The sequence below is a fragment of the Xenopus tropicalis genome, chromosome 2, assembly GCF_000004195.4.
Source record: "Xenopus tropicalis strain Nigerian chromosome 2, UCB_Xtro_10.0, whole genome shotgun sequence".
NCBI lineage: Eukaryota > Metazoa > Chordata > Amphibia > Anura > Pipidae > Xenopus > Xenopus tropicalis.
This window is the reverse complement of record NC_030678.2, coordinates 138,445,019-138,467,544: the sequence shown is the minus strand read 5'-3', so window position 1 is coordinate 138,467,544 and position 22,526 is coordinate 138,445,019. Positions and strand designations below refer to the sequence as shown.

Here is a 22,526-nt window from a genome sequence, read left to right as displayed (position 1 = left end):
TAAAGATTGGTTAGTAACAATATAATGTCATGAGTGAACAGTCCTATGTTGTGTTAGCCTCACTTTATTGTAATGACAAAAATGTTGGTCCTCTTATTCTCACTGCTAATAGCTCCAGCATAAGTGTGAATACAAGGCGAAATAATGGGCAACTTTGCCTTTGTACAATTTGTGATTTGGAAGGCAGCTAACAGGATTCCTGAGGCTACGACTCATGCTGAAGAACTAGAATATAAGGGAAGAACTTATGTCCGAATCCATATTTGTGTAATATCTGCATCATATACCCCCACTGGATCCTATTGAGGGCATTTTCTGTGTCCAGTGAGAGCAGAAGAGCTTGGATTTGTCTATGGTTTATAGCTATTCTCCCCTCCAGATACTGGATTTTGTTAAATTCCTACAAATAGGTAGTTACATGGCTGATGCAAAACATATACTACATTCAAAATTACAAGTTAAAATTGGTGATTAGCAATTTAATTTACAATTTTACAATTTAATTACATTAAGAACATTAAAGAACACTTTTACTTCTAAATCATCAAACTTCTTTGGCTAAAAATTATGGACTTAAATCTCCATATGTATTTTTTTTCCACACATTTTCAAGGGTTTGAGTGTGACCAAAAACCCTTCTACTGGCCCCATTTTTAGCCAGTGCATGACCTAGCCAAGATGGTGTCATTCCATTGTTCCATTTTCCCGCTGGAGTGTTTCAAACAAAGGAGCTTTCAGAATTCCCCTTTAGAGGAGCTGGGCAAGCCCCTCCAAGGTTAATCCCCTCCCCTAATGATGCTGCAGGAGCCCCGGCCAATTGGACCTGCTAGGGTTGGGTTGAGCAGAAGCAGGGTCAGCCTCCTAACCAATCAATCCTAGGGGGTGTGGGAAAGGGGGGAGTTACCAGCTGCAGGATAGAAAAACCAGAGGACGGGGGTGGAGAGAAGCTTTTGTTCGTCTGGGGTGTAACCTAGCTGTGGCAGGACACCCTTCCCTGCGTTTCCATGGAATCCACCCTAGCTGCGGCAGGAAGATTCCCTCCAACTGTGTGGATTTTCCTATTCCCTAAGGAGGACTGTTTGCCCCTGGAATCAAGGTAGTGTGGTTCTGTGGAACTACCAAAAGGAACTTTGTTTATATCCATTGAAACTGCCTAGAGAGACTACCCAGTTAATTGTGGATTGCCCGGGTGGGAAAGCTTTGTGTATTGGGGGTTGGGCTGAGACTCTGCCTTTGTTCTCTAGATATTGTGCAAAGGGGGGGTTGCCCTGAGGACTTCCTGAAGGAGGATTTGATGTGATTGGGACTTGTGGGCTTCCCATGCGTATTGCCCTTTCCCTGTTTCTCTACTTTTGGTTGTAATAAACCCTTGTGAAACAACCCTTATTGTACGTGTGGTATTTCCCTAATTGTGCTAGTTGCTCATACGTCGCACTTTGTGTGACAATTCTAGAAAATCAACAGCTACAGGAATGAGTGATAAATCTGTAAGGCCCCATCTAGAAGAGGCCGTTCAGTTTTAGTTCCCGGTGCTCAAATAGGACATTATTGAATTAGAGAAGGGCAAAGTCTCAGTTATGAAGAAAGACTGGCCAAGTTTACACTGTAGCAGATGTGCTTAAAGAGATACTAACACCAGCAATTAACTATTTTTTTTACAAATTTCATAACACTGCCTTTGCATGCTCTTTATAACTTTGACACAAAGTTCAATGTTCAGTGCTTTTACATTAGCTATCTGATCCTCCATGTTCCTCTATGACAGTGATCCCCAACCAGTGGCTCAGGGGCAACATGTTGCTCCCCAACCCCTTGGATGTTGCTTTCAGTGCCCCCAAACCAGGGAGTTATTTTTGAATTCCTGACTTGGGGGCAAGTTTTGGTTGAATAAAAACAAGATTTCCTACCAAATAAAGCCCCTGTAAGCTGATAGGGTGCACAGAGGCTGCCTAATAGCCAATCTTAGCCCTTATTTGGCACCTCCATGAACTTTTATGGTGCTTGTGTTGCTCCCCAAGGCTTTTTACATTTGACTGTAGCTCATGAGTAAGAAAGGTTGGGGATCCCTGCTCTATGAGGAGGCTGCCATATTGGTGCAGCAATAGTCTGTTAGCATTAGAAGCTATAGAAGGGACAGTCAGGTTGGCAAAACAGTCAGGTTTATGAACTTCAAGTAACAATTACTTACAAAAGTAGCCCTGTAGGTAACTTTTTATGTACATTCATATTTTGAAGAGTAGATTTTTAGTGTCAGTACTTTATGGGGTGTTATGATAACTAGGTATAAATATATAAGGGGATCATATAATAATCTCTCTAATGCTTTATTTACCAGTAGGTCCTTCCAACTTACATGAGGGCACCCATTTAGTTTAGAAGAAAGGAGGTTCCGTTTAAATTTTCGGAAAGGATTTTTTACTGTGAGAGCTGTGAAGCTGTGGAATTACCTCCCTGAACCAGTTGTGCTGGCTGATACATTATATAGCTTTAAGAAGGGGTTGGATGGCTTTTTAGCAAGTGAGGGAATACAGGGTTATGGGAGATAGCTCTTAGTACAAGTGAGGGAATACAGGGGTATGGGAGATAGCTCTCAGTACAAGTGAGGGAATACAGGGGTAGGGGAGATAGCTCTCAGTACAAGTGAGGGAATACAGGGGTATGGGAGATAGCTCTCAGTACAAGTGAGGGAATACAGGGGTAGGGGAGATAGCTCTCAGTACAAGTGAGGGAATACAGGGTTATGGGAGATAGCTCTCAGTACAAGTGAGGGAATACAGGGTTATGGGAGATAGCTCTCAGTACAAGTGAGGGAATACAGGGGTAGAGGAGATAGCTCTCAGTACAAGTGAGGGAATACAGGGGTAGGGGAGAAAGCTCTCAGTACAAGTGAGGGAATACAGGGGTAGGGGGGATAGCTCTCAGTACAAGTGAGGGAATACAGGGGTAGGGGAGATAGCTCTCAGTACAAGTGAGGGAATACAGGGGTATGGGAGATAGCTCTCAGTACAAGTGAGGGAATACAGGGGTAGGGGAGATAGCTCTCAGTACAAGTGAGGGAATACAGGGGTATGGGAGATAGCTCTCAGTACAAGTGAGGGAATACAGGGGTAGGGGAGATAGCTCTCAGTACAAGTGAGGGAATACAGGGGTATGGGAGATAGCTCTCAGTACAAGTGAGGGAATACAGGGGTAGGGGAGATAGCTCTCAGTACAAGTGAGGGAATACAGGGGTATGGGAGATAGCTCTCAGTACAAGTGAGGGAATACAGGTAGGGGGGATAGCTCTCAGTACAAGTGAGGGAATACAGGGGTAGGGGAGATAGCTCTCAGTACAAGTAAGGGAATACAGGGGTATGGGAGATAGCTCTCAGTACAAGTGAGGGAATACAGGGGTAGGGGAGATAGCTCTCAGTACAAGTGAGGGAATACAGGGGTATGGGAGATAGCTCTCAGTACAAGTGAGGGAATACAGGGGTAGGGGGGATAGCTCTCAGTACAAGTGAGGGAATACAGGGGTAGGGGGGATCTCTCAGTACAAGTGAGGGAATACAGGGGTATGGGAGATAGCTCTCAGTACAAGTGAGGGAATACAGGGTTATGGGAGATAGCTCTTAGTACAAGTGAGGGAATACAGGGGTATGGGAGATAGCTCTTAGTACAAGTGAGGGAATACAGGGGTATGGGAGATAGCTCTCAGTACAAGTGAGGGAATACAGGGTTATGGGAGATAGCTCTTAGTACAAGTTAAGGTTGAACGTTATGGACATATGTCTTTTTTCAACCTAACTTACTATGTTACTATGTCCTTATCATAGCAATTCAGACTAAAGTTTCAACTGTAGCATATTTAAATTTCCTGAAAAAATAAGAACATCCACCACTGGAACATGTCTAGGCAATATCAGGGGTTGTGCTATTTGTGTCCTTCAAGAAATCAAAACTATAGTGATGAGCGAATTTCGCCAGGCATGGATTTGCAACAAAATTCCGCAAAATTCAGAATGTCAAGGGAAAATAAAAAAATTAAAAGTGCTCTGTTTTTTACAGCCAGTAAGTGTCGGTGAGATTCTAGTGGTTTCCTTATTTTCCACAACCATTATCTTTGACTTCTGTAAGTTGTGCATATTGGTCTTGGGAAAACAAGCTACTAAAATCATATACATCCAAATCTATTACATAAGAAGCATGTGCTTCTGTGCCTAATTTTAACATGTAAACAGACCCAGCTTGCCCAGTCTTTCTTCAAAACTGAGACTTTCCATACCCTTTACCAGATTAGTTGCCTTTCTCTGGACCCTCTCTAACTCAATAATGTCTGGCCCTGGAGACCAAAACTGAACAGCATATTCTAGATGGGGCCTTACCAGCGCTCTGTAAAGGGGAAGAATAACCCCCTCCTCCCGTGAATCTATACCCCTTTTAATACAGCTCAAAACCTTGTTTGCCCTTGCAGCTGCTGCCTGGCATTGCTTGCTACAGCCAAGTTTATTATCTACAAGGACTCCAAGGTCCTTCTCCATTATGGATTTGCCTAGTGCAGTCCCATTAAGGGTATAAGCGGCTTGTCCTTGTCTCTATACTCCTGATCCTCTGCATACCTGCCTACCATAGCTAATTCTAATAAAATAAGGGCTTGCACACAAATAATCACAGGCACAGTGGTAGTATTTTAATAGTAATTATCTTATATTTAATTGTACATTACAGTCTTTCATCTCTGTCCTGTGTCCTCCATCTTCCTTCTGTCTCCTCCATCTTCCTTCATTGTTCATTCTTCTTTCATAAAGAACAAAGGTGCAGTCTTTCATCTTCTGAGTCTGCTAATGAAATATGCCTCCTTCCTCCTCTTTTGCTTGTATCCCAATATAGAAAAACATTAGCAAAAATACAAAGCTACAGTCCTCCATCTTTGTCCTGTGCCCTCCATCTTCCTCCTTTTGTGCCTACGTCCCAAAGTAGGCAAATATCTTAGCAGCTATAAAAATAAGCCTCCTTCCTCCTCTTGCGCTTAGGTCCATATATAGGGGAGAATCTTAGTAGCTATTAAAATATGCCTCCTTCCTCCTCTTGTGCTTACATCCCAATGTAGGGGAAAATCTTAGCAGCTATTAAAATATGCCTCCTTCCTCCTCTTGTGCTTACATCCCAACGTAGGGAAAAATCTTAGCAGCTATTAAAATATGCCTCCTTCCAAATTTAGCTTACATTATCCAAATTTAGGAAAAAAAATCTTAGCAGCTGTTGAAGTATGTATTCTTTCTCCTATTGTGCTTACATCCCAGTTCTGGGATGCTTGCATCTTTTTCTCTTGTTCTTGCTTCCCTGTGCAGGGAGTATTTGCAAGAGCAGCTCCATAGAAATATGTTCATATAAATGATAAGAATAAACACAAGGCTTAAGTCTTTCTAATTAATATTTAAAGCTATTACAATGTGCCTCATTTTCAAGTCTTCTTGTGCCTGATCCTCTGTAATGCATAAAAAATTGCCAGTGATAATAATGCAACAAGAACTAAACGTACATAGTTTAAAATGGAAATAGCCTTGTTTTTGACACCTGCAATTTGCTTTGCTTTAAACTTTCCTTCACTTGAGTAAACTGGGCCCTGTGTGACTACAGTTGTTAAAACTTCAATTTCTGAGGGAGCCTCCTCAGAATCACATCTGTCACATATACCTATATTGCTGACTGAGGTCTGTTCCTCAATGTCTGTTAAGCCCACTTCAAGTTGTGGGATCAACTCCTGAGTGACAGATAATTCTTTCTCATTTGTTGATCCGACTTCAGATTCTACAGGAGCTACTTCTACATTGGTTAAAATTTTTTCTAGTTTTGTGTCCGTTGTCTCCTTGTTGTCTTCACTGGTCTGTTCGTTTGCAGTGCTGTCATCTGTGAAGCCAGTATTTTTTTTGTGTTCTGCACGTAAGTCTTCAGGTTCCATGCCTTTAGTATCAGTAGTGGAAGAGCTAGTTATTAAAAGAGCTGGGTTTACCTCTATTAGTTTTTTTATAACTGCATGTAAGCTTGCTTCAAATTCTTCTTGTTCACGTCTGTAGATGTTTTCAGGTTGATTCTCTGCAAAGGGAAGAAAAAACATGTTTGAATGTATTTATCTATCTATGTTATGATTGTGCCTGATTTGATCATACTTATTCATACCTGATTTGATAATTTATAATCATTATGAATACATCAACATGAACTCTGACTCTACAGATAAAACTATATATTGTTAATAAACTAACTGATACAGAAATGATATAATGCCCTTACCTTTATCAAAACTAGTTCTCAAAGCTTTTTGTATTAAAGGTAACACCAAAAAATGAAAGTGTATAAAAATAATTAATATATTATGCACTACTGCCCTGCACTGGTAAAAATTGTGTGTTTGCTTCATAAACATTACTACAGTTTATATAAATACCCTGCTGTGTTGCCACGGGGGCAGCCATTTAAATTGAAAAAAAGGAGAAAAGGCACAGGTTACTAAGCAGATAACAGATAAGTAGCATAGATTCCCATTGTATTCTACACAGTTATCCGTTATCTTCTTATGTAACCTGTGCCTTTTCTCCTTTTTTCAATTTAAATGGCTGCCCCCATGGCTACATAACAGCTATTTCTATTAACTACAGTAGTCTTTCTGAAGCAAACACACAACTTTTACCAGTGCAGGGCAACAGTACATTATATTTTAATTATTTGAAAACATTTTTATTTTTTAGTGTTACTGTTCCTTTAAAGCTTTGAGGTCTTCCCTGACCTGCGTTTCGTTTTGGAGGTCTGTTATGAACGGATGGTTTTTCAGCAGGTGTTTAGCTGTCGGTCTGTCTCTGGGGTTTTTTGTGAGACAGGCTTTCACAAATGAATTAAAATATGCAGACCTGAAAAAAGAATTGAAGGGATACCGATTTAAGGACAATGGGTGCTAATTATCATTCTAGATAGCTAGCTATAAAAAAAAGTTTAGTTATCTTCAAATATGTAAAAACTATGCATAATTGAATAATTAACAGTTAGGAAATTAAGAAATGTGGCCCATGGCTTTTTCTGGAAGGGATATTGTTGTTACTAGCTATTTTTATACATAGCAAACATGGATTCAAAATGCAGCACAAACTGATTTTTGCTAAGGGCTCTGGCACACGGGGAGATTAGTCGCCTCACGAGGCAATTTCGGCGACTTATCTCCCCATGTGCCAGAGCCCTAAAGACAAGTATTATTGCATGACTTACCATTGGTATGATCGACTCAGTGTTGGAGGATCATCAACAATTCGGTCTCCAGCTTGCATTGCTGGGACATAAGCCCAAGCTAATAGGTAAAAAAAAAAAAGAAGTTTCAAAACTCACAAGGTAATAAAATGTAACATTCAAAGACAATGTTTGGTTGTGCCTATCAAAAGGCAAATGTAAATAAATATAGTTATGTATTTACGCACATTAAGGGGGATATTTATCAATGTTCGAGTATGCATTTTCATGATTACAATTTTTTAGTGCTAAAAGTTGCACTTATTAATAAGTGCAAAAAACTTGAATGTAAAACTTTGCCATCTAAAAGCTTGCAAGTATGTACAGTAGTCAACGGGAGTTGTCCTAGGCAAAGTCAAAATATTTGAGTTTTTGAGTTGTAATTGAGTTTGTAATCTTAAAAATTCAAGATATTCAAGTTTTTTTTAATCGCATGAGTGTAACACAGTAATAAATAAGCAAGCATTTCACATGCAAGTTTATTCAATTTAGAAAAACAAACTCAAATTCACAAGCTCGATAATTGATAAATAAGCCCATAAATAAATATATATATATATTCACTCATGCCCTCTTATGTATAGTAGCTGGATGCAATACTGTGTGGTATTAGTAAAATAATCTACTTATGAGTACATGCCATAGACAGCAACAACATTATAAGAGGAGACTTTAAGAGGGGCCTGGATGAGTTCTTGAACAAGCATAGTATCCAAGGCTATTGCGATACTAATATCTACAGTTAGTATTAATGTTTGTATATATGGTTTATGTATGTGAGTTTATAGATATGTCAGTATAGATTTGTGTGTGTGGGTTTAATTGGAAGTGTTAAACTTGATGGACTTTTTTCAACCCTATGTAACTATGTGATTAACTAACTATATGTAACTATTTAATATTATTGCAAGAGGTTGCATGTCTCTCAGTATTAAATAAGTAAAAAAATGTCCATTATGTACTGGTCATGATCTAAACTAAGCTAAATTAATCTTGGTCTGTGTTTCAGAAATATTTATTATCTATTACACAGAGCTTATTATCTACAATCTGCTGTATTATACACCAATAATTTAAACCTGGGTCCCTTTTAGCCGTCCCACTAAAAGTTAAGGAGCCATCAATTCAACTGTAATTTTTTAACAATAGTAATGCAAAGGAATTAGCTAATACTTGTAGTCTAAAATAAATAACAAATGAAAATAAATTCCTCCTGGAAGCCCATGTTACATTCTTACTTCCCTCAGAGTAGGGAGAGAAAGGCTCATTTTCTGCTCAATAGATTGCACTCACTGATGCTTTTGCTTCTTAAATTAGAGTGCATTACTTGTCTTATTTAACACATTACATATATAACTAGTAGTCTATATGTTTTTGTTCAAAGCCCTAAATAAGTTTAATGTAACACAAAAGACACGTATATACTTACGGCATGTGCCTTCTGCCATCTCAATGGCCGTGATGCCTAAAGACCATACGTCACACTGAAAATGAAAAAAACATTTTTTGTCAGTGCAGCCCATTTATACTTGTCAATGACATATTATATTGGATTTTCCCATCTCTTATTGTGATTTGGAGAAATAGCAACAAGAAAAAGCACCACTGTCACTTTATACTCATGTAAAAACTAATGTAATAATTGAAGCTTGGTGGGATTTATTTATTTAAGCTAAGATCTAAACATGATTGAAATATGTGTCTTTTTAGCCTCAACTGCTATTTTTATTGAGTGCATGTTCCATGAGATGGATAGAAGTCATGATACTGACAGCTGAAACAAAGGTTCCTGTGTTCTGTTTGTTCTTAGGCTTATGGCACAGAGATGCCTGCAGCTGTAATCTAGCAAAAAACTGCTGTGGTCTAAACACCCCTCCGTGCCACTAAATTAGCGTTATTACAGTATAGGTTTGATAATGCCTGCTTACTGTGGTCTTACCTTAAAATCGTAGGAATTGTACATCCACACCTCAGGTGCCATCCAGTGATGTGATCCCGTAAACTTCTTACATAACCTAAATCTTTTCAGTTTGTGCGCATGGTTGAAATCAACTGAAAATAATCAACATTTATTATTAATATCAACAAGTTAAATGGTAAAGCAAATCTGTCACATAACCCCTTCCCTACAATAAAAATAAAGATATACAAAAAATTTGAAAGCACTTTGAAAAAAAAGTACGTTTAGTTTATGTTTACTCACATGTCTCCTCCTAAACATTCTATTTTTTAGCTTCCCTTTGTATTTTTAAAATATATTTTATTTTATTATGATTAGAATATTAAATGATTTAGTTCTATCTCAGATTTTTAAATCTCCCTATTGGTGTGCTATTGTGTTGCAGTGTTTGTCTGTGCTATTAATAACATTGGAATCAAGAAAAAAATAAATTGAACCGGGCCTTAAAAATACTAGCCAGGTGGCTACCCTATATGCAGTGCATTAATAGAAACAATAGCTCAATATTATTTAAGCTCTTACTTGCTAAGTTTTTTACTTACTCAAACGTATTCCGGCATCTTCCGTTAAGACAATATGGAGGGCCTTAATGTCACGGTGCATTATTCTTTTTTTGTGGAGATATGACAGACCCTTAAAGAGAGAGAGAAAGCAAAACATGTATATTATAAACCAGCAATATTTGCATTTTTACATAAACTTTTAATATAAAAATGCTATGCAATGTCTTAGAACATGGTTGAATAAGTTAAGCCCAACTTACTTTTAAGACTTCTCGGCAAACATAGGAGATGCACACTTCGGGAAGACTTTTGTTTAAAGCTTTATCTATCACACGCGCAAGCGTGTCACCTCCACAAAATTCCATTTCAATCTGCAGAAAAAAGAAAGATTTTTATTATGTACTTTCCCTAAATTATTTTAGCGAAACACAAGGTAGAACAGATGTTGCTAAACTACATCTTCTCTAATATTCATCTAGCCAACAGTTTTAGCTGAACAATATCTGAGTAAGAGCAGTCAATGTATATCTGCCGTAGATATCTGTAAATGAAACTTACCATTATAGGCCTCCATACGGAGTCAGGTTGTTTATAGGCTCCAAGAAATGACGCTATATTCTCATGACGTGATACTTTTCGGAGCAAAGCAATCTCCTTGTTGACCGTCTCCTTGGTAAACAGAAACAACAGTAAATACAGTGATTTCTTTTATATACTTAAAGGCAAAATAATGACTTCTTTCTGAAAAAATATCATGCATGCATTAATGTTACTTATTAAGAAGAAAGAGGTATTACCTCCAATCTACCAGTGACTCTAACAGCCACAACGCTGTTGTTTTTAAGGTTGCAGCCCTGTAAAACAAACAGAGGATTTTATTAATAATTTAAACTTGCCTTTTTGTATATATGTTTAACCCACCCTCTATAGCTCCTATCTTTAGATAATTCCCTATAATCATGGGCTAGTTCATTTATGGCATAACACAAATAAGGTATAAAACGAGGTGCTCAGAGTTAGCCATGCTTAATGCAGAAGTAAATATGGAGTTTAGTGGAAGTCTACTTTTTGAGTTTTCATTTACAAAGCTAATAGGTTGTGCATTAATCTGTAGCTCTGCAAAGCTAAAAATGAATTCTGTGGGGAACTACCCATTAAGGTATTTCGTTTCTGTGTCTATGTTGAGTACTTGATAGTTTACCTTGTACACTGGGCCATATGATCCTCTGCCAATCACTTCCTCCAGCTCCAAAATTCCAGTGGGATCCTAGAAATATAAATAGAATTATAAATAAAAGCCTGAGAAAAAGAAGAGTAATTAATTTACTCTTTTTTAATTAAGTAATTAATTTTATGAGGAGGTGAGCAGGAACCTCGATGCTGGAATGGCAGTTGATGTCATCTACAAAGAGTGGTGGTAAATGGAACATTTTCTAATTGGACCAGTGTGGTTAGTGGAGTACCGCAGGAGTCAGTCCTTGGTCCTTTGCTTTTTAACTTGTTTATTAATGACCTGGAGGAGGGCATAGAGAGCACTGTTTCTATTTTTGTTGCTGACACTAAATTTTGCAAAACTATAAGTTCCATGCAGGATGCTGCCGCTTTGCAGAGAGATTTGAAAAAATTGGAAAACAGTGCAGCAAACTGGAAAATGAGGTTCAATGTTGATAAGTGCAAAGTTATGCAGTTTGGTAGAAATAATATAAACGCAAACTAACTACTGAATGGTAGTGTGTTGGGGGAATCCTTAATGGAGAAGGATCTGGGGGTTTTTGTAGATAACAAGTTGTCTAATTCCAGGCAGTGTCATTCTGTGGCTACTACAGCAAATAAAGTGCTGTCTTGTATAAAAAAGGGCATTGATTCAAGGGATGAGAACATCATTTTGCCCCTTTATAGGTCCCTGGTAAGGCCTCACCTTGAGTATGCAGTGCAGTTTTGGGCTCCAGTCCTTATGGTTTAGGGGATGGAAGATTTAAACTATGAGGTTAGACTGTCGAGGTTGGGGTTGTTTTCTCTGGAAAAGAGGCGCTTGCGAGGGGACATGATTACTCTGTACAAGTACATTAGAGGGGATTATAGGCAGTTGGGGGATGTTCTTTTTTCCCATAAAAACAATCAACGCACCAGAGGTCACCCCTTTAGATTAGAGGAACGGAGCTTCCATTTGAAGCAGCGTAGGTGGTTTTTCACGGTGAGGGCAGTGAGGTTCCTAGAGATGTGGTAATGGCAGATTCTGTTAATGCCTATAAGAGGGGCCTGGATGAGTTCTTGAACAATCAGAATATCCAAGGCTATTGTGATACTAATATCTACAGTTAGTATTAGTGGTTGTATATATAGTTTATGTATGTGAGTGTATAGATTGGTAGGTGTGGGTTAGGTGTGCTGGGTTTACTTGGAAGGGTTGAACTTGATGGACTCTGGTCTTTTTTCAACCCTATGTAACTATGTAACTATATGCTAATGTCATTCCAGCTATCATCCCACTTTTTTGCCATTATTGCCATTTAATTAGCTTTTTAAAAAATTGATAAAAAAAATAAGTATCATGTTCACCATCACTAATGCCAATTAATTCCCAGTAAGTATACCAATTCATATATAGAGGCAGCAGCAGCGACAACTACAGGCTTCCTACCCATGGCCAGGACCGCCATCAGAAATCACAGTGCCCCTCACAACAAAATTTTTTGGGCCCCCCTCTCCTCCCATGCCCTGCCCACCAATGGCCCCTCCCCCAGTGACTCCCCAGTGCCATCAGTACAAAGGACACACAGACATTGGTAGCCAGGGCCCCCCCAAAACATTGGTAGCCATGCCCCCTAAAACATTGGTAGCCAGGGTTTAAATTTTGCATTGGCACCAGCCCAGAGCCCCCTAAAACATTGCTGGTCCTCCCCCAGTGTCCTCATACTAGGGCCCACTCCCCCCTGCTTCCTGCTCCCCCACTGCTTCCTCAAGCTCCCCCCCAGCATCCTTCAACTCCCCCTCCCCAGCATCGTCCAGCTCCAGTCCCCAGCATCCTCCAGCTCCCCCCTCAGCATCCACCAGCTCCACTCCTCAGCATCCTCAAGCTCCCCCCCTCAGCATCCTCCAGCACCACTCCCCAGCATCCTCCAGCTCCCCCAGCTCGCCCGTCAGCATCCTCAAGCTCCATACACCAGCATTCTGTAACTCCCCTCAGCGTCCTTCCCAGCATCTTCCCCCGGCTCCGACCTTCTGCTTCCACATCCTCCAGCTCCACTCCCCAGCATCCTCCAGCTCCCCCCCTCAGCATCCTCCAGCTCCACTCCCCAGCATCCTCTAGCTCCCCCCCCCAGCATCCCCAAGCCCTCCCAGCCTGCCCCATCAGCATCCTCAAGCTCCACTCACCAGCATCCTGTAACTCCCCTCAGCGTCCTTCCCAGCATCCTCCCCCAGCTCCGACCTTCTGCTTCCGCCTGCTTCTTCCGTCAGGCTGCGTCTGTCCCCCTGCTCCCCGCTGCAGCCCACACTTTTATATGGTTGCACCCCGTGCGTCATGATGTCACGCGCACGCACGGGCGCAACCAATCAGGGCCCAGAATTCTTTAAGGGGGCCCGAGCTTTCGGCAGGAAGCAGGTGCACAGCAGGCGCAAGAAGGCAAGCAAGCAAGGAAGGAAGGAAGGTAAGCTTCAGTGGCTGCTGCTTCAGGTGAGCGTTCCCCCACGCTCACCTGAAGCAGCAGCCATGTTAAGCGGTCACGTGCTCCATATTCGAATACTTAAAAAAATTGCTGTATTCGGCCCGAATCCCGAATCGAATCCGGGATTTGGTGCATACCTAATAGATACAAATTATCTTACCCTACATGCAGGGGAACATACCGTATATACTCGAGTATAAGCCGAGTTTTTCAGCACCAAAAATGGGCTGAAAAAGTCACCCTCGGCTTATACTCGAGTATATACGGTAGCACCACCCAGTGGACGGACGCGCGGCCGGGTCCCGCCGGCGTACTTGCGCAGTGCTGGTGAAGTGCTGCTGTGTGTATATACGGTAGCGTGGTTGGACGGATTGGGCGGGTCCGGCAGCCATGCGTGCGCGGTGCTAGGCAAGCACTATCAAGTGCTTATACAGCGGCCGGTGGGTACGTGCTACCATATATACAATATCTTACATCTGACATCTGATCACAGGGTTCGGCAGTCGTGCTAGGCAAGCGCTGTCATGTGTATATACACTTGCGGGCGTATATACGGTAGCACTTCCCCCCCGAAGGCCGGGCGGGTCCGTGCTACTGTATATACAATATGGTACATCCGATCACAGGGTCCGGCAGCTGTGTGTGCGCGGTGCTAGGCAATCGCTGTTGTGTGTATACCGGACAGGTGGGCGAACGGGAGAGCTGTAAAGCATAACTATTATCCACCAATTAGCATTACTGCATGTGCACCCATGCCTTTCTGCGTTAGCTGATAGAACATTTTTAATATGAGTGGGAGTACAAGCATTTCCTTATTATTTAGAAGTCACTGTGTCTCCTTGCACTTGAGAGTGTTACTAAATTGCTTACCTTTGCTTCCACAATGTCTCTCACCAGCATTTAAATTAAGGGAATGAATAAAAAGTCAGGATAGAATTTCCTCATTAGTCCTACTGTATATACTTTACTGGAATTGGCAAAGCAGTAACTAAAATCTGATCACACATGCAAAGAGAAAGTCATTTTTTACACAGTATCTATTTGTGTATTTAGACTATTTTTTATAGGTTCTTTGCCTGCCATACAACTCATCAGTGCCGGCTACTAGAGCCCAGGGTGGCGCCATATTAGTGTAGTACATTGTGTGATATCATGGAAGCTGGGGAAGCACTTATTTGAGTTGCAACAGCATGGCTTGCTTCGTGCTTATGTGCAACATGGAGCAACAGCACGCCTTGCTATGGAACCAAATATGTGAGGAGCGCTCACAGCAATGGCTTGCTATGGAAGTTATGGAGCTCCTATGGACAGTTTTTACAGCAGGCTGAAGTACAAGGTATAAGTTAACGGTTACAGCCATGTTATATAGGTATAAGCAAAGCACAGTGTTTTATTAACAATGGTAGTGTTCAAAGTGTATAATAATGTATAATATCGGTGCAAATATGTGTTTTAGTAGTGTGACGCAAACTTACATAACATTATCACACAACACAACACACCCTAGGCTTATACTCGAGTCAATATGTTTTTCCAGTTTTCTTAGGTAAAATTAGGTACCTCGGCTTATACTCGAGTATATACGGTAATACCTGTCCGTGACGTATATTTAAGCAGACTGTTTGTCTGGAAGAAAAATGTATATTAGACCTCATAACCACATTATAAGAAACATGCCATGTTAAAGTTCTCATTTAGACCTTTAGGATGCGAGATTGTAATAACCGTACAAGCATTTTCTCTGAAGCAATGTTTTTTCCCAGTAAAGTGCCCCATCTGTCAGGACCCTTCAGACATGAAAAACATAAGGCTGCAGAGATGGTGCCATAAAAAAAGATGTTTTTTTCCCCACTATATTTACATGGCCTTTGTGGATTCCTTGAGTGCCCATCAAGTTTTTTGTCTTTTTACCCTTTTGCAGAACGTAACCATGAGCCAGTGGGCCGCCATTCTGAAGCTGAGTACTGAATTCCAGGAGAAGGTCATGGCTCTCTACAGCCAAGAACTCTTTCCTATGGAGGTGCGACAGTACCTGGCTTCTTGGATTGAATCCCAAGACTGGTAAGAATGCTCATTAAAGTGCTGGCCCAGACTGGCAATTTGTGAGTTCTGCCATAGAAAGCCACTATTTATTGTGGTGTGCTGTTATAGGGCATCATGGAGGCATTGAGACTAATTCCGGAAAAAACTAAATTTGCTACTCACTTTTTAATATGGATATTATTCAGAATGCAGATTGAACAAAAAAAAAGATGAATGCAAATTGTCAGTTAATGCCTTTTTATTGAATCAGTTTATGATTTAAGAAGGTGAATATTTTCTCAAACTAAAAGGAAACATACATGAAGCTTAGGTTGAGAAGGGCCAAAAGAAGTATGTAAGATGCTTTAACTCTCACTTATCAGTGACCAACACACAGGAACAGCATAATTCAGAGTAATAAATCCAAACATGTAGACTTGTTTTGATCTTTTTAGATCTTATCAGTGCTTGATATTGGAATATGGCTACTGAGGGCTCTGGCACACGAGGAGATTTGTCGCCGGCGATTTTTAAAAGAGCGATTTGGCGACAAGACGCCAATGCTAAATCAGTGGAAATCGCCAGCGTCAAAACATACAAGGCTACTTCAAATCGCCTGCTGTTTCAAATCGCACACAGACCCTTTTCTGAGCGACTTGAGTAAACATGAGTGGGGGTTAACTGTTGAGTGTACCATGGGTAGCAGATCGCCTGGAGCTCAACTCGCATGAAATCTCTTCGTGGGTATTGTCGTGGTGACTTGTCGGCAAAGCGCCAGGGGGAAAAAATGCAGGCGACAAATCTCCTCGTGTGCCTAAGCCCTAAGGGCTTCTAACCCCGGAGGCACTGTGGCCCTGTTATAAAACTGTCTGATACCTAAGAGATAGAAGGGAAGGAGTGCAGATTTTTTTTCCTTAAATAAGCTCTACTGTTACAAGATATGGATACAGTCATCAAATTAAGCCACCAGAGATTCTGAAAATGGACTTTTGTTATGGTTTAGTATATTTTTCTACAGATTAAGTATCCAGTAGTTTCCTTGGTGTAGGACAAAGGATATCACCAAACTGCCCTTAAACACTGAATTGTCTTTTTATATCCAGGGTGGAAAATGGAGTAAAGCTGATATTCCCCCAAGGTGGGACATATTGGATTGATCTGATTATTCATGCCCCTGGGCCAGATGATCAGATCATATTGATGGGCTGCAGGCTGTTAGGGTGAGGACCACATGAATAAGCTGACATGCTCCTCGTCTCAATAAAATTTTTAAACCTGCCTGATCAACATCTGCCCAAGCTTTTTCTTTTTCAGAAAATGGTCGGGCAGACTTATCTAAGGGGCCCGTACATGGGCTGATAAGCTGCCAGCTTTCTCTACAGATTTTATCGGCCCGTGTATGACCACCTTTAGTTTTTCTTTCAGGTAGTCAGTGGTTAGTTTACCTTCTTTTGGTCACTATTTGAATGTATGAAATGTTTACACTATTTATCGGGATCATGGAGACCTAACCAATGCAAGAGCTCTGGGGCCCATTTTTGTCTCCCAACCCTTAATTTAAGAATAAATGCTGTAAAAACTCAATAATCTTAGTATCATTTTTTGAGTTAATTATAAGATATATTCTTAGTGATATGGGAGGTGGTGCATTAGCTGGGCAAAAATCCTTTTTATTTCAATTGGTTTCTTACAAAGACTGCCAGAAAGTTGCTATCTTTGCAATTTTGACCTCTCCTAACCTTAAAGACGATGAAAAGGCATGCCAGTAAGTTTGGGGTTTCTGATAGAATCTCCCAAATTAACAAACTATTTACCGTATATACTTGAGTATAAGCCGATCCGAATATAAGCCGAGGTACCTAATTTTACCTAAGAAAACTGGAAAAACTTATTGACTCGAGTATAAGCCTAGGGTGGGAAATGCAGCTGCTACTGCTAAGTTTCAATAATCAAATAAATAATAAAAGCACACTCAGCGTGACCCCCTGTGAACTCTTCATAAATATATCATGTTGGCAGCTGCAGATTAGGGAAAGGTGGATGGAGGACCCTTTGCCCCCCTTGCCTTGAAGAGCACTGCTGATAACTTCAGGGAAAGAAAAATGCTACAGCAGCAGACAAAAGCAAGTTTGGGAAGGGTAAGGAAGCTGCCATACTAATAATGGGCGTCCTGAGAGTACTAAATGTACTAATGTGGCCACATCATCTATCATACGCCATTTCATAAACAGACAAAGTTCAGTGTGTTTACTTTTATTGAACAACCGCCAATGTTCATCCTTTTCAGTATCTTGTTGATATAAAAAAGATTTTAAAGAGCTTATAATAAAAAAGACCTGCAGCTGGGTGTCATTAGATGGACAGTCAGCAGTTTGGCCTTTTAATCACCCAGCCCTCTTTTAACCCTTCTAATCCAGTTTGGTGTGTAGGAATCTGTGCTGCTGAATGCTATTGTCATTGCACATGAGATTTTGATTGCCTAGTCAAAGGTACATATAGTCCTATAAAAGCAATTTATGCAGGAAAGGAAGGACTAATAGCTGCATCTACCCTATTGATTCACATTATTCCTGAGTGCATACTTACTTTTTACGTTGTCAGCTTTATGAGGTGCCACATTTATTTTGTTGCATTCTGCACAAATGGCTAGCATTTGCATCCCTCTTCATTGCACAGTGAATGTTGTATCTTGGGAAACTGAGACTTAGTTAGCACTGCACTGAGTACCTGAGGACAATCCGCTGCAGAGGCCAACGAATGCCAGTGTCTTTATAGGATCTTCAAATCCATATACTCGAGTATAAGCTGAGGGTGAGGGTGATTTTTTCAGCACATTTTTGGTGCTGAAAAACCCGGCTTATACTCGAGTATATACGGTAATATTATTATTATTTTTTTTAGTGGACACATCATAATAATAAGCAGTGTAGCCTCTTCACTGTATCTCCTGCCAACTCCAACTTGCATTCATTATTTCATATAGATGCTTACTTGAGAGCATACTTATTAAACAGGTTGCAAAGTTCTGAGCTGTTAGGCCCACCGACTGCACAATGCCATGGGAAGCTGGCCAAAACCCCTTGTTTTGGCTGCCAACTGAAAAAATGGTAACTGCTGATATCAAATATTCTTCTGTATTCTGTTGAAATAGTTTGTGGTTACTACTGTCAGGTGTGTAGCATATAGTGTGTTTGTATCAATGTCCTGTGATAGATACCCAATGTTCATTATCAATGTGTTTGTACCCCTTAGGAAGCAGGCAGCTAGAGACCTATCCTTGGCTAATGTCCAGTTGCAGAACCTACTTGAGCATCTGGATATCCAGTACAGCCGATTTGCTCAGGAGCAGGAAATACTTCAGCAGCGCAACTTCCGCAGATTTAAATGTGACATACAGGTAACTATATGTATTGTGAACCTTTGCACAATACATAGCTAACCCAAGGCTAATTTGTGTGCACAGAGTTGTTTTCTGTCAATATGGAGTGTTACAAAGTTAATTGTTCATGTAAAACTTAAGGAATTTAATTAAATATGTAAACAAACAAAATAATTTTTGACAGTACTATAGGTTAAGGTCAAAGTTGCACAGACCATTGGCTCCACTTTTCTCTGCCTGTGTTTTGTAGGCAGGAGGAGAGAGGCAGAGATGATCTCTTTTGCACCTCAGTGTAGATGCACGGACAGGCACAGCTACATGGAGCAATTCAGAGCAGAGATCGGCCAGAAAAAAGTGAGAGCAGGCATTTTTGGAACCAATGCTCTGTGTGGCTAAGGCTAAGATAACCTAAGGATTTTTTTGTGGGGCTTAAGCCTAAAGATGGCCACACACACACTGTCAGCTTCTTATTCGGGCCACTTCGACTGAGTTGGCAGCTTACCTACCCAGATATGGGACCCTCCAACTGGCCTGCCTGACCAATATCATGCAGAAAATCGGGCAGGTGTTCGTACAGGGTTAAAAATCTTTTTGGGGGGAGGACTGCATTGACTGATTGGTGCAGTCCTACCCCCAATGGCCTGTATTCCTGTTGTTGTGCTCCAGTTGTTTGCCCTGGGGGCCAAAAGATTGGAACAGCTTCATACCACCCACCTTAAGGTGGGCAAATCAGGGTGTTCCACCTTAAGGTAGGCATATCGCTAAGCAAGTGGATGATTCAGTTTATGGCCAGCTTAAAGGGGCTATTACACTGGTATTAATAGCAATATACACAATAAGCTTTGCTACTATAATTTATTTTTGTCAAAAGGAAGTAGATGAAAGTAAAATTATATTTATAACAAAATATTATTGTCCTTTTATAGTATATAAATAGTATTGAAGTAATGCATACATTGTGGATATATTTATATTTTTATCATTTTAATTCAAGGCTCGATATCAGGCACATCCTCAAAATCTTGCAGAGATAATCCGAGACATTTTATTATATGAAAAGCAAATCCTGTCAGAAGCCAGAGAAGTGCAGGTGGGATGTTTTTTTATGCATTAAGTATTATTAATTTTATCTTTATAATTTTTAACCTCTTGAATGCCAGTGATTTGCGAAAATTGTAACTGAGCATCTGTGTCTTAGCAAGGATCAAGATCTGTTTATCAGAGGCTTAACTAGTTGCCAGTTAAATAACAGTAAAATGACCTGGCAGAGAACGGAATCTGCTGCTATTGTTTTAAGAACAAGGATCAAGTTCAGAGAACAAAATGAATACAAATACTGCATCTACTCCTGTACTTTCCTTTCTTTACAATAGTGCACTAATGCATAGTTCTCTGACACTATGTGCTCCATCCCTTTGACTTAAACATTTACATTGACTTTTATCACATCACAACAAAGAAAACAAATACCTTCTGCATTAGATAGAACTGATGCCATCAACGCCTGCGAGAGAGAGACGTAAACTCACTTTCTGATACTAGTTTGATGATTTCCAGTGATTCCTAAGCTTAAGCTGGCCACACACGTGGCGATTTTCGATCTTTTGTGCAACCATCGTTCCAACCCTCCACTGACGTTCATTGCTGAAAAATTAGGATTTCTACCTCCTTCTGCCAATTCAGCCCTGAACATAGATTTTGCTCAGACGCCTTGAATGGCACCCGATCAAAATCTTTTAACCCGCAGCCTTCTGCAATATTGGTCGCCTCGCCGAGTTGCCATACACGCACCGAATATCATATGAAATGCGATTACTATTATAGGGCTGCTGAGGCTCTGGTCTGGTACAGTAAGTTAAAATAAGTATAATATATAAAAAGCGAACAAACCCTGTATGATTATAATTATTTAATAATTATTTATTGTGCTAATAAATCTGCAAAATCATTGCTTTTAGCTACACCATTTGTCTTTTTTCAGTCTCAGGCTGGGCAGCCCGCTCAAGTTTCAATTGTGACTGGAAGACAGCAAGAGATTGAAAAGCGTGTAAATGAACTGGCAGAAAGGGTGCAGGTGAGCTGGGTATCCAGTACATTGTAACTAAGGCAGGATAAATACTTCCACTTAAACCTTAGGGCAGTGGCACAAGGGGACATTTGTTGCCTGGGGTTAAATCTATGCTACCCCGGGAGACTAATCACTCTGAAATGTCTTCCCACTAGCACACTAGCAATAAAGTGAATCACTGGTGGGAAAGCACACACAATGCTTCGTTTTCAAAAGTCGCCTAGGAAGCGCTATGTGTGCTGCTACCCTTAATGTCAAGCTGATGTCTGTATGATAAACAAACTTATTTGGCATCAATTGACAGTTGCCTATATATATATATATATATATATATAGAAGTCAAAAACGAAGAAGCCGCTCTCGCAGGTCTTATGTGCAAAATAAAGTATCTTTTTATTGGTTGGTGAACTGACGTTTCGGCTGAACACCTCAGCCTTTCTCAAAGTTTCGTACTTTGAAGGCTGCACCCAGGCAATCTTGTTGCTTTATACGTGAGTGCCAGTGGTTTCCACTTTTTGATATATATATATAATTGTAGAAAGTGACGGCACGCTCAGGAATTTACACATAATTCCTGAGGGTGCCGTCACTTTCTACGATTATGCCTAATCCTAATTTGCACACGCACCCAGGTATCATTCTTTGTTAACGGTGTGCAGCTTGCTGGCAGTCTGTATATATATATATATATATATATATATACCAAATCTCCTTGTGTCCACAATCTAATTCTCTTTCATAATCCTAGTGCACATACTTTACTCAGTGGAAAATCCTATATTATATGTATGGGATCTGTTATCCATAAACCCATCATCCAGGAAGCTCCAAAGTTATATTTCCATTTCCCATTGTGTACTGTTTAAACAAACAGTTCATCACTTTTGACTGATTCACTTTTTTAATGTATAATATATAGACATTACATTGCACTTCATGCTAACTAATCTTGCATAAATCTATGCAAATGGCAAAAAATCCTCTTGTTTTTTTTAATAGCCTGTAGGCATCATGCACCACACTACATGCTGTCTGTATAATATATCCCATACCTGTAAGTTAGATTTTGCCTAGGTGTACCTATTGAAACTTAGGTTACTCCCCAGTTAAATGCTTTCTTCTCTTTAAGAGTTTTTTTTCCTCTTCTGTTTTTAAGTCAGTGGACTGTGAATTGAAATTTCTAGAGGATCTGCAGGAAACATTTGACTTCAAGTACAAGAACTTTGAGATTATGGGTAAATATGTTGGATATTTTAAACTGGCACTGTGACATAATCTGTTATGTAATTTGTAATAAAATAAATAAAAAAAAAATAATAATAATAAAAATAATCTGTAATAAATTATGTATGTAATTTTTTTTAACGTTAAAAAATGTTGCATAGTAAGGTTGCAAGAGCACCTTAAAGAAGATCCATCCATGCATGTGTTCTTGTCAATGGAGAAAGCTACTTCCCTCCCCACCTCACTTTAAAATACTTATTGGGGGAAAAGAAAATGACCTCTGCACCTATAATATTTAGTAAACAGCTGTAAAGTCACAATACCTAGGTTACACACTTTTTTCCACTGTATTTACTTTTGTGATATTACCTTCCATGAGAATGGTGTGAGCACGCTAGCACCTGTACCTGACAGATGAATTTTGATATTAGCTAGTCCTAGCTCA

General features: G+C 40.1%; 1 protein-coding gene across 2 annotated transcripts in view; it reads left to right on the top strand.

Moving 5' to 3' along the window:
• stat2 (signal transducer and activator of transcription 2) overlaps positions 1 to 22,526 on the top strand; it is a 57,046-nt gene that overhangs the window by 8,489 nt on the left and 26,031 nt on the right. For both annotated transcript variants that reach the window (XM_031895718.1, NM_001129930.1), the window contains 5 exon segments: positions 15,310 to 15,449; positions 18,663 to 18,807; positions 19,784 to 19,879; positions 20,771 to 20,863; positions 22,014 to 22,092. In XM_031895718.1, the coding sequence (XP_031751578.1) occupies positions 15,319 to 15,449; positions 18,663 to 18,807; positions 19,784 to 19,879; positions 20,771 to 20,863; positions 22,014 to 22,092 (544 nt within the window). In that variant the 5' untranslated portion in view covers positions 15,310 to 15,318.